Here is a 12,595-nt window from a genome sequence, read left to right as displayed (position 1 = left end):
TGCAGGACACACAGACATGCCAGAGTACATTGAGTTCAGATCTAATGCATCCTCTCACCTCTAGTTTAACTCTCCATTTTTACATCTTTGATGCTGTGGGTACTGCCTGTGGCTGGAGGGCCAAGCTGTCCTGTCCAGCCAGTACACTGAGACCCACTGGGCAGGAAAACAACAGACACGTGCCTTTCAGTGCTTCCCCACACATCCTCATCAGTGACACTCACTTGGCAAAGGGTAAAAAAATAAATACATCTGTCTTTTGTGTCTTGCAGAGCCTGGGGTCGGCAGACAAGAAGGACTTTTACCAGCCAAAGTAAGTGCCAGTAGCAGTGGTGAGTAATTGCATGGAAATTCCCGGCTGGTCCACATTACCCAGCAGCTCCATGGCTTGCTAAGATTAGACATTTCAGTGTACAAGAATAGCTGCTGCAATTACACAAGTGAGGATAACAGTGGAAGGGCTGTCAGTCATGCTGGCTTCAGGGCATATGCAAATCCTTCCATCAGGTCAGAAGGAGCCATGACAGCTTGACTGAGCCTGGGGACAGAGCCAGGAGAGGGGGGTGCACTGGTGACCTTTCCCACCTCGGGCTCCCTCTGCTCCTGGTTTGCACAGCTGAGCTGTCTTGGAGGATGGAAGGGTTTTGCTGTGTGTCACAGATCTCCCAGTGCATCCCCACAGCTGCTGGTGCCTTTGTCTCACCCGCTGTGCTTGGTGCAGCTCTGTGAGATGCAGGGGGACAGGAGGCCAAGGGGCTTTAGAGCTATGGACATGAGAAAGTTACTGCAAACCACTCCACCAACACAGCAGCTGGCTGGATTAGGTAACAGAACCTCACCAGAGCATGGCACCTTGCAGGCTTGTGCTTGCTGGATGGACAGGTTTGTTCCCATCATCATTTGGATAATGGCAAACTCTGTTAAAGCCCTGCTGAGAGGCTGGGCTCTGCCCTGGCACTGCATTATGTGCTGTGCTGCTGAGCACATCACCTGTGGGACCTTGTGTTGCTCCTGCTCTGCTTGGGGCAGTGAAGGTCTTCAGGTTATCACCTTTCTTCTGAAAAAAACCAAACCAAAAAACATAGGTGGAATTGAAGTAGTGGGTCAGTGCTCTGATGAGCAGGATTGTCAGGGGAGCAGGGCTTTGGACAATTCAGAAGGAATTGGGTTGAGGATTTCTCCTCCAAAGCTCACTGTCCTGCTCTTGCTCACTCTTTGCTGCTTTCCCGAGCATCCCAGCAGTGCAAGCAGCATCCTCGGTCTGAGCCAGGCTTGGCCTCAGGGGGAGCAGGTCCAGGGGTGCCAGCCTGTGTCAGGGAGTGTTGTACAGAGCTGCCTGCTCCCTGTCTGTCCTGGGAGGGCAGCTGTGGGCTGTGTGCATGCTCTGCAGTTGTCTGCTGATTCCTCTTTATGCCACCAAGAGTTTTTAAAACTCAGTGCTGGTTTCTAGGTCTGTACTGAGAATCTGATTTGAGGGAGCTTCTCTGCCTGTTCACCCCAAGGCAGTGCAGCTCATCAGCTCTCCAAGACCTCAGGCAGATAAAGACTTCTGGAAATACAGAATATCTGTTTAATCCTGCATGGCTTTCTGGGAGATCAGAGGAATATCACAGGAGATTATGGAGTCTTTGTGGATGCCACAACAACATGAACACACATTTGGCAAAGAGCTCATGGTTGTGTTTGTGTGACCTCTCCCAAGAGCTGTCCAAGATTTTGGTGCTCCTGAGTGTAAGCTGTGTTTGTGAGGAGTCTGGCAAGCAGGTTTAGAACAGATTGAAGCATCTCCCATGTCTCAGTTCCAGCTGAAGCTTTGGGGAGGCTTGAAGTAGGAGATTTGGAGGAAAACTTTAAGAGCTCTTACTGTTCAGATTTTCTATAGTTTTCTGTGGTATTGGTGGTTGGTACAACAATTTGTGGTGCTGCATTTATAACTAAGCTCCTCTGAGAAATGAGGATTGTTTCTCTACCTTGAATGGGAGAACATGGGCTTCCCATCTCACTCAGGTGTGGAGCTGCTGGGTCAGAGTGGGGTTGCTGGTGCTCTTGTAGATCCAGGATGTTTTATGGGAGTTTGCTTGTCTGTGCCACGAGGCCGTGGGACCTCCATGGTTTGGCTGTGACTGGTCATAACACTGTGACTTTGGTTAATGCCCAGCCCATTCACACTCCTCACTGGCTGTTTTGGGTTGTGGTGGGTGAGTTTGTGGCTGTGCTGTGGCCTGGTTCCACTGCCCCCATCCCATGTGGCTTGTTGATCCCCCAGCTGATGCCACACTGTGCCTGCTGGACCCATCTGCAAGGCTGGACCAGGTGCTCCCTATGGAGCCCTTCAGCTTCTGCCAGGGCTGGAGCTCCTCTCCCTCAGCAGAGAAGGGTTGCTAGAAAATGCCAGAGCTTGGGTGGCCCTGCTGAGGATTGAGGCAGCTGAGCTCCTGTGCAGCAGCTCCTGAGCCCAGAACACAGCTCCCGAGCCCTGGGCCAGCAGCCAGAGCATGGCAGGAGCTGAGCCCAGCTGTGGGAGCTCCTGGACACATCTGTGCAGTGAGAGAAGCCTGGCAGTGTGCAGCTGTCCTGCAGCTCCCATGTGCCACAGCAAGCTTGACTGTGCTTCTGCTTTTCCTTTGCCAGCTCTGAGGCATTGGCTCACCTGCCCCCAAAGCCCTGTGGGAGCAGGGTCAGAGCCCTCCTGCTCATGTGTCAGCTCTGGGGCTCTCCCACAGCAGGTGCTGGTCCTGAAAGCAGAAAAAGGAGACACCCATGCCAGAAATCTCAGCAGTGAGTTTGTCACTGCTTGTCCTGGGAGTGACTCCTGCTCCGTTCCTGCCATGTTCACTCTCTCTAATCAGGTGCCCTCTTCCTCAATGGACATCAGATATTCCATCTGCTGAATTGCCTTGTGTCTCCTGGAGTGGCTCCTTTCCTTCCTTTGCTGCCTCTTCCCTTCAGAAATGGAAATGTGTCCTCCCAGTTCCTGTCTGTCTGTCTCAGGCAGCAGGTGGGTGTTTCTGAGCTCCTGGAGCATCCCAGTGCTGATCAAGGGCATGGAGCTGTGTCCACCCTCACCCATCAGCCTCTGATGGCCCTTCCCCTCCTCCCAGTCCACCCATGGGGTTCAGATCTCCCCAGGATGCAGTGAAAGCACACAGGGAGCTGCAGTGCAGGTGGACCCCAGCAGAATGGAGCTGCTGCCTGCTCTGGGGGATGCCCCTCTGCTTGCAAGGGTTCAGTGGTGGTGCTGTGGATGTTCCTGTAAGAGCTGGCCCATGGCAGGAGCTGGCTCTCCTGGTCCCTGGTCTGGGAGGGAATGTTCCCTCTGCCATGGGAGATGGAGGGATGCAGCCTGAGCCTAGAATGATGAAGCATTAATCTTAAGAAAAGTTACATCAGCTGAGAACTGAAAGGGGTAGAGACCAGCCAAGGAAGGACCAGCAGTGGCACAAAAAGAGCTCCTGTAGCTGAAATACCTGAGAGAGGAACCTGGCACGTTGGGAATGGCCACAAGTGCAGCTGTCAGTCAGCATGTGCACAGGATCCTCACCTGCACTGACTGCTCCAGCCATCCCACATGAACAGGTACAGGAGCCTTCCTGTGCTTCCAAAACACTGTGTTCAGATGTCAGAATGGTTTATCCTGACCTAACAGCTCTCATCTGATACAGTTTGGGCCCATGCCTCCCCCAGGGCAGCAGCTCTGCTCTGTGTGGGATCTGACCAGAGTTTGCAGGGATGGGGTGGTATCAGCCCAGCCCCTGAGCTGCTCTCTCCTTTGCCACCCCACTTTTGGAAGGTGCTGATACAGCTGTAATGCTGTCAGAATATCCAGGCTTCCAGAGCTCTCCTTCCAGATTTCTAACACAGGGCCCTGACTTCTCTGTCAAGGCAGCGAGGTGCCACTGGCTGAGCACCCAGGGGCAGGGACACCATGCTCAGGGACAGGAATAGGCTTTCCTGGGACAGGAGGTAATAACTCTCCTGGCAGGGCTGGGTGGCAGTCCCTTGACAGGAGCTGAGGTTGTCCGGTGTGTTTGCTAATTGCCCCTGGCACGTATTTGCCCTTCAGTGTCAGGAACTCATTTTCTTTAAAGCAGAAAGAGATGTTGGTGGTACTGACACTCATGAGCCCCCTAGGAAATGCAGACTGAAATACCTGGGCTTAATAAAGTGTCCCTGCTCTGCAGTGGGAGCTGTCCTCATTCCCCCCGTGCTGAGCTGCCAGGGACCGTGTGCCAGGCACTCTGAGGTGTCAGAGACACAGCTGCAGTGACAAAATGCTCTCCATGGATCCTCTCCTCCTGTCCTCTGGTGTGGTGGCCCTGCAGAAGAGACCGGCTGGCTCAGAGCGTGCCCTGCAGCAGCAGGATCCCACAGGATCCCACAGCAAGATCCCACAGCAGGATCCCACAGGATCATCCCATAGCAGGATCCCACAGCAGGATCCCACAGCAGTGTCCCATAGGATCCCACAGCAGAATCCCACAGCAGGATCCCACAGTAGAATCCCACAGGATCATCCCATAGCAGGATCCCACAGGATCCCACAGGATCCCACAGCAGGGTCCCACAGCAGAATCCCACAGGATCCCACAACAGAATCCCACAGGATCGCACAGCAGGATCCCACAGCAGGATCCCACAGGATCATCCCACAGCAGGATCCCACAGGATCCCTCAGCAGGATCCCACAGCGAGATCCCATAGCAGGATCCCTAGTAGGATCCCACAGGGTCCCACAGCAGGATCCCACAGCAGGATCCCACAGGATCATCCCACAGCAGGATCCCACAGCAGGGTCCCACAGCAGGATCCCACAGGATCATCCCACAGCCCTTTTGGGCAGCACCTCGTGGCTCTGGCTCCAGCTGGGATCAAAGGCTGTCCCACCCTCTGTCCTCCAGGCTCAGAAGTGCAAACACAGGAGGAGCCTTTGAAAGCACCTCCCAGAAAGCAGCAGCTCCTGTTTGCTGTGTCTCAAAGTCATTACACCGAGCTGTCTCCACAGCTAATTCTTTGTCACCTGGCCCTTACAGCAGAACATTTCATCTCCCAGACTCCAATCTTGCCATGCCAGCACTTAGATGAAAGTGTTTCCTTGCTGAATCATTATCTCGTAAAATGTTGGTGGTTTAAAGACTCTAGAAACCAGTATTTACATTTTGGAAGCATTAAGGACCATCATAATAAGTGTGATGTGTTCCTAAGCCAGGTTCTCATCTCAGTGCCTCCTTCCCTCAGACATTATTGCTGTAGGAATGATGACAATCACACACATATAGGCAGTGTTTGACTTGTGTGGTGGCTGAGAGCTGTTCAGCTGGGAGCTCAGGTTCCAAGTGCTGAGCAGAGGGAGGAGACACGGATGGGAAGTGGGGAGATAGTGCCAGTGACACCAGGGAGCTGTGGGGTAGCAGGAGCAATGCCAAGACCACCTCTCCATAAAGGATACTCATGGGGATACTCAGTGATGCAAGAAACTGTCCCAAAACTCCCCTCTGCTGAGGTCTGGGTGAACGCTGCCCTTTCTCATTTCCCTTTTGTTGGTTCCTGGGAGAGAGTGCCCGCCCTGGGCTCCTGTGCCCTCTGGGCCTGCAGCATCATGGAGGGATGCTCTGCACACAGAAGGGGCCCACAAAGATGCTTCCTCTGCTCTGGAGCCAGGCTGGGAGAGCTGAGGGTGTTCACCTGGAGAAGGAAAGGCTTCAGTGGCGCCTCATTTCAGTCTTCCAGAACTTAAAGGAGCTTATTAAAGAGAGGGAGAGTGTCTTGTTTACATGGACAGAGAGTGATAGGACAAAGAGGAATGGTTTTAAAGTAAAAGAGAAGAGATTTAAATATGGTATTGGGAATGAGGAATTGTTCCCTGTGAGGGTGGGCAGGCCCTGGCACAGGGTGCCCAGAGCAGCTGTGGCTGCCCCTGGATCCCTGGCAGTGCCCAAGGCCAGGCTGGGCAGGGCTGGGAGCAGCCTGGGACAGTGGGAGGTGTCCCTGCCATGGCAGGGATGGGAATGAGACGAGCTTTAAGGTCCCTTCAAACCCAAACTACTCTGGATCCATGGCTTTTCAGGACACAGATACCCTGGATGGCATCAGGACCCTTGATAAACAGAATTCAATATGTTGGCCCAAGAAAGGTTTGGACAAATTTGGTTTTAGTGGTCCCTGGAGCCCAGGGGACAGCAGGAGGGGTTTCTGGGGCTGGCTGAACTCATTCCAGCCTGCACTGGTTGCACAGGCCATGGGAGCACTGGACCAAGCCCAGGCCCTGTGCCTGCTCTCCCCTGGGAATGGCCCTCCTGCACCTGGTATAAAATAAAGTTTAGGCTTTCATTGTTTCTCTGCAGCTTTTAATGTGTTAAGTGAGGTTGCAGTGTAGGCTCTTACAGTGGCAGTTGTCATAGAAACTTGCAGGGCTTTCTTCCCTGATCCCCCAGCCCCTTTCTTTACACCAAAGCAGGGTTGAATTTTGTCCCCCCTGTAATTTCAATTCCATTCCAATTAAAAACCTGCCTGGGCCTGATTGCCTGTCTCCAGCACAGCCGCACAAGGACTCAAAGTCTCTCTGTCGTGCTTGCTGTTGTCCCAGCTGAAGGGGTGTGTTCCCCTGCCCTGTGCACTTCCCTGAGGGGGTTCTGTCCCATGAAATGCCAGCAGGGACTGGGCTCAGCCCTTGTGCCCCTGCAGAGCCTCTGGGCAGCACAAGGCTCCTTGCTCACCGTGGGGTCCCTGTCCTTGCTGCTTTTTCCAGGAGGAGGGAGCACAGTGGGCACTGGGGCTCCCCGGGCCGCTGCTGGGGACATGGGGATGGCACCGGTGGGGACATGAGGATGGCACTGCCTGCCCTGAGGCCGGAGCTGCCTTCCCCCTGGTGCTGCCAGCTCAGCACTCAGGCTGGCACAGGAGCCCTGCCATGACTGCAGCGCCTGGCATTAATCACGGGAAGGGAATTGAGCGTAGGAAGATGGGCATTTTTAACAAATAACCAAGCCTGCCTTCTCCCCTAAGCAAGAGAGCAAACTGTTTGCTGCAGTGAGTCAAGCCAGAGATGCTTCAGCCATGGGAGGTGCTGCTGCCACCCACAGCAGCTGTCGGTCCCAAGGACAGCCGGGTGCAGAAGGGACAAGTGGGGAGAGGAGCACCCTGAGCTGCTGCCAGCAGTCCCTGCTGGGCTTTCTTCCAGACACAGGGGTCCTTTCCCTCGTGCTGTGCTTCTGGCACAGGACTTGATGGGGACTCCTCAAAGGGAGCTGGACTTGCAGCTCAGAATTTCTGCTTTGAGGAGCTCAGTGCCCCCCAGCTCCCCATGGCTCCAAGGCCAGGACTGTCTCATAGGGTCCCAGAATGGTTTGGGTTGGAAGGAACTTGAAAACTCATCCAGTCCCACCCCCTGCCATGGCAAGGATACCTTTCACTATTCCAGGTTGCTCCCAGCCCTGCCCAGCCTGGCCTTGGGCATTTCCAGGGGTCCAGGGGCAGCCACAGCTGCTCTGGGCACCCTGTGCCAGGGCCTGCCCACCCTCACATGGGTCAATTCCTTCACAGCATTCACTCCAAACCTGCTTTCTGTCAGTTTAAAGTCACTAAACAGCCCTCCTGAGCCTTTATCCTGTGCATGGCAGGAGCCAGCCCTGGAGCTCCAGTTGTCTGCAGGGATTCATTTGGGTGGGATTTAGGTCTGTTGGATTACTCCTTTGGCCTCCCATGTGCTGCAGGGATATGAATTACCCACAAGCTCCTGCAGAGGATTTGGTTGCCTTCTGAGAGTTACCTAATTCTCTGAGCACCCCTGAGATGTATCTAATCCTGACCCAAAACTCACTAGAATTTGCTGGGCTCTATTTCCCAGTCCCTGCCTCCTGCCACCTCTCACTGATAACAGCAGTTGGCACCACTCTGTTTTTGATGGGTGGCAGATTTTTATCAATAAACTCAATATAGCTCAAATCTTTTACAGCATGGTGTTTTCTCCAGCCACCAGATCAATTTTGTGACTCATCCCTCCAGGCTCTGCTGTTTTAATGTCCCCTTTCAACATGGACACCTTAATTGCAGCAGTGGCAGTGGCAGTCCCAGCAGTGCAGTATGTGCAGCTCTCCTGCTCTCCCCCAAGAACTGCATCAGCTTTTTTCACCACAGCATCACATTAGAGCCTTGTGCTGGGCTGCTCACCCGTGGTGACCCCTGACCCTTTCTGGGGGCTCCCTCTTGTCTGGGGTCCAGTCCCTGTTCAGAAATACAGCCTGAAATCCCTCTCTGAGCTGTGTTAGCCCAGGCTGGGCTGCATTATCATGTACAGGGTTTGAATGGGCTCAGCATTACCAGGCATTTCCCTCTCTCCTCATCAATATTTACCATTCCATCAATCTTCCTGTCACCCGCTAATTTTTTGAGTGAGGATTTTGTATTTCCATGTGATCATCAATGGAAATATCGGCTGGTGTGTTCCCTGTGGAGCCTGGCTAACGATTCCCCATTGACACCTCCTGTGTGAGACCTGTCAGCCGCCTCTAAATCTATTTAAAGTGCTTGATTAGGGCTGCACAGCCCCATCTTCTGAGCTGAGAGTGTCAGGGAGCACTGGGAGCTCTGCCTGTGCAGCCAGGGTTCATTACAGAGTGACATCAGGCTCATTGGACACGATCTCTTCCACCAAGACACACCGACTGACTTTAATTAGAACTTACATCCTTTAATTATTTCTTAATTTAATTCCAGATGAGCCCTGCCTTCTGGGTCCTGTATCAGGGTGACTGGTTGGTTGGTAACTAGGTCACCCTTACTGCCAGGTGGGAATGTTGGGGGGAAGGAGCCATTTCCATCTGGATGTGGTAACCTGAACTTGGCTCAAAACAAGCAGCCCAGCCCAGGAACCTCTCCCCAGCTTTTGGGTATGTGTTGGCTGTGCTGGCTGCTTGGTGCCATTTGGCCACATTTGAGACACATGGATGCTAATGATTCAGGAGAGCTTCATCTCTCCTAGGAATTAGTTTACTCACATTTTTTTCCCAAACACGGAATAAATATGGACGATGTTTTCCTTTGCTGCATAATTTGAGCAGTCCTACAGACTCTGCTTTAAAGTAGCCCCAGTGATCCTTGAAACCAGACCTACTGCTAGCCTTTGTTTGGCCCTCAATAGCAGATTTTCCATGTCCAGCCACACATTTTCCCTTTCTTCAGTTTCCCTAATAATTTTCCTATATATTGTAATATTTCATTTGTATTGACCACTCTATTCTGCACTCCATGGCAGGAGGTTGGAGATAGATGGAACCCAAACCCTCCCCATGATTCCATTATTTTACTGCTGGCTCTGAGAGTCTCCCAGTGTGCTAACACATTATTCCTTATCCATTGGGAACATGCCTGTAAGGCTGAGCCCCTGCAGCTGGCTTAGGTATGATGTGCTGTGCCTTGCCCCAGTCCTTGGTGAGAAGGTAAATATGAGATTATTCAAGCACCAACTGCTAGAAGATCTGTAATTCCAAAGAACAGCATACAATGGTGTGCAGTGTAAGTGTGCAGTGCCCTCCCCTGCACTCCCTGGCACCCTCCCACGCAGGCTCTGCCATCACCTTCAGCAGCTCCAGGGTGATGAGCGCCTTCAGTTTCTGCTCGTGAGGGAAAATTGCCCTTTCCTCATTCTCCCTCTCCACATCGCCTCAGAGCTTTGTCTCTCAGCACAGCGCCAGCAGGGCTCTGGTACAGGTGCTTGGAGCAGCCTCAGATTAATCTGGGTTTTTATTCCAATACCATTGTGGTGTTTTCCCTCCATGCAGGGCCACACTGACAGCTGGGCTATGGCACTGGAGAATCACACAAGGGTTTGTGCTGGAAGGGACCTTAAGGATCATCTAGTTCTACCCCTCTGCCATGGCAGGGATGCCTTCCACTGTCCCAGGCTGCTCCAAACCCCATTCTTGGAGCACTTCCATTGATCCAGGGGCAGTCTCAGGCTGTGTGAGCAATCTGCCAGATCCTGGAGCTCTTCCCCTGGGAGGGATCATCAGGCAGGGCTGGGCTGTGCTGGGCAGCCTGCAGGGCCATGGGAACAATGCTGATCTGCTCAGGGAAAGTGTCACTGAGGGTGTGACAGGAGGGAAGGCTCTGTCTGTCCTGCATCCTGACAGAGCCTGGAGGGGGATCCAGGGATTTCAGCTTCCCTGCAGCTTTCTGGCATTGGCAGACACAGCATTCAGGGTGGTGTGGTGGCTGTGCACTGGGAAGGGATAAGGGTGAGGGTGCTTATTTGTCTCTTCAGGCTTGGGACATGTGGAATGGCATCACGACCAGCATTCCATCTAATTTATGGGGAAATGAATTCTTACCTCCCCATGGACTGCACAGGGAGCCTGGGCAGAGTGCAGAGCTCTGCCATCAGTGCTGCCTCTGGTGGCTTCAGCACATCCTGAATGTAGGATAAGCTGATAAGAGTCACTGAAGAATCATGGAATCCCAGGATGGTTTGGGTTGGAAGGGACCTTAAAGCTCATCTTGTTCCAGCCCCTGACACAGGCAGGGACACCTCCACTGTCCCAGGCTGCTCCCAGCCCTGCCCAGCCTGGCCTTGGGCACTGCCAGGGATCCAGGGGCAGCCACAGCTGCTCTGGGCACCCTGTGCCAGGGTATGGAGCAATGAATAATTGTATTTACACCTAAATTAAAGACTTGACTGAATCAAGCTGTGGGCAGCCCTGGCAGGCTGACTTCAGGCAGACTTTGGAGCATTTTACTGATGGATTGCGGGAGATCAGCTCAACCCCCAGACCATCTTGCCCCACAGCAAATGGAAATGTGTCTGTTGCTTGCAGAAGAAAGGAGCTCTGGGACCTGCAAATTCCCATTTTTGGATTTGAAATAGAAAAACCTTCCCAGCGAATGCTTCAAGAACACCTCTGGAGCTGACAGTTCTCAAGCAGGGTCTGTTGGAGGTTTTCCTTTGCAGTTTGAGGTAGGAAGGAAAAAGCACCCAGGGAGAGAAAGCTCAGCTGCTCTCATTGTCCCCTCGGATGTCAGAAGTGCTTTGTTTTCCACAAGTGCTTATTATTCATGCAGTGTCTCAGCAGGCAGCTGGAACACAGCTCCAGCGTGGGGCTGCTCCTGGCGTGGGCTCTGCCATGGAGCAGTGCCATGGCTTTGCCTCCTCCTGGGACATCCCACCAGAGCCAGCAGCGGTGCTTGGTGCCTGCCTTTGGCACCCCTGCCAGGAGTGGCTGGGTAATCTTTTCCCCACGGTGTTCCTCTTTTGTCCCTCTCTATCCCAGGCCACCTCCTGGCAGATTGGGGCTGGGTTGTGCTGTCCTGAGGGTGCTCCCAGCAGCGATGCTCCCAGAGGAGGCACAGCAGCCTCCAGATGTGTCCAGGCAGCGTCCTCACTGCCTGCCTTGGCCCCCAGTTGTGCCAGACCCCTGTTGTGCAGTTTGTCCACTTGGCTTTGCCATTTCCATCCCAGCTGAATGGTTCTGAGGACTCTGCTTCTGGGCTTTTATCACGTTTCTCTGTTTTCTCACCTCCCCTAGGCTGGAGGGTGTTGCTGAAAACTGGTGTGAAGCAGAAAGCAGACTCAGACTCCCAGCCAGTTTCCAGCCATCTCAGACTGGTCTCTCACCATCTTGGCCTTGCTGCTGTGAATCAATGGCTCCATGAGCCATGGGGCTGATCTCAGAGGGCTGGGAGGAGGAGCGTGGCTGCTTCTGCACACATTGGCTCTGCTTCATTGAGAGTGCCCTGTGGAGTCAATCCCACCTTTCTTTGGGGTTTTGATGGCTGGCTGGAGCCCCCAGTGCTGTCCCCAGGAGGGACCACGTGCATCCCAGCAGTGCTGGATCCCACCTTGTCCCAGCAGAGCGGAGCAATGCCCAGCAATGACACGGGAGGGGCTGTCAGCCCCAGCAAATGAGAAACTGCCAATATTTATACACAAAGGCCACGCTGAAATCCCTGTCCCAGTCCAGACATCAGAGGTGTCAGTTTTGATTTCCCAAACACAGAGAGAGCCCTTTCAGCCCCAGCCTGCTCAGACACTGCAGCTTTAATGTCCAAGCACCCAGCGTGTTTCCACTCCCCTCAAATGCATCAATCAGGTCTCGGTGAGGCTCTGAAAGAGCCAGTTTGTTAAACAAACACACTTAGTGTAAAAAGTTTATTCCAGTTAATTGGGACTTCATTGCAATGGAAACAAATTACCCAGCTGTCATCTGCCAAGGCAAACAGCAGCGGGGGAGCAGGGGTCCTGGCCAGGGGGAGACAAACAGTCATCTCAGGCAACCTTATTTATGGCCTTTTTATGTATTTCTGTATTTATTTGGACATTCCTGAGCTGGAGAGCTGGGCTATTGCCGAGCTGCATGCCCCACACTTGCACAGTGCAGGTTATCTGCTCTGGGGCTCCTGGGCAGGGAGCTGGCCCTGGCCCGGGTGGCACTGCCATGGGGACCCATGGCTGGGGTCTGTGTCCCTGGGCAGAGCCCTCCAGGCATGTCCAGGGCCCTTGCTTCACAGCCAGAGAGGAGGTGTGGATGGGGATGTCAGGGCCTGCTGCTGGTCCCTGGAGGCTGGGGATGTGAGGGGTGTGAGGGATATGAGGGATGTGGGGCAT

At 53.5% G+C, this 12,595-nt stretch overlaps 1 protein-coding gene across 3 annotated transcripts in view; it reads left to right on the top strand.

Annotated features, from left to right (window-relative positions):
- The window catches only part of LOC128933722 (ankyrin repeat and fibronectin type-III domain-containing protein 1-like), a 194,765-nt gene that overhangs the window by 117,429 nt on the left and 64,741 nt on the right, over positions 1-12,595 (top strand). For all 3 annotated transcript variants that reach the window (XM_054270778.1, XM_054270777.1, XM_054270780.1), the window contains exon 4: positions 273-313. In XM_054270778.1, coding sequence (XP_054126753.1) covers positions 273-313 — 41 coding nt within the window. The remainder of the gene's footprint in view (positions 1-272; positions 314-12,595) is intronic.

This window comes from Melozone crissalis, unplaced genomic scaffold (assembly GCF_028551555.1).
Source record: "Melozone crissalis strain CALT ecotype California unplaced genomic scaffold, PUWL_Pcris_2 ptg000012l_1, whole genome shotgun sequence".
Taxonomy (NCBI): domain Eukaryota; kingdom Metazoa; phylum Chordata; class Aves; order Passeriformes; family Passerellidae; genus Melozone; species Melozone crissalis.
The sequence above is the reverse complement of the archived record's forward strand: the minus strand, read 5'-3'. Positions and strand labels throughout refer to the sequence as shown.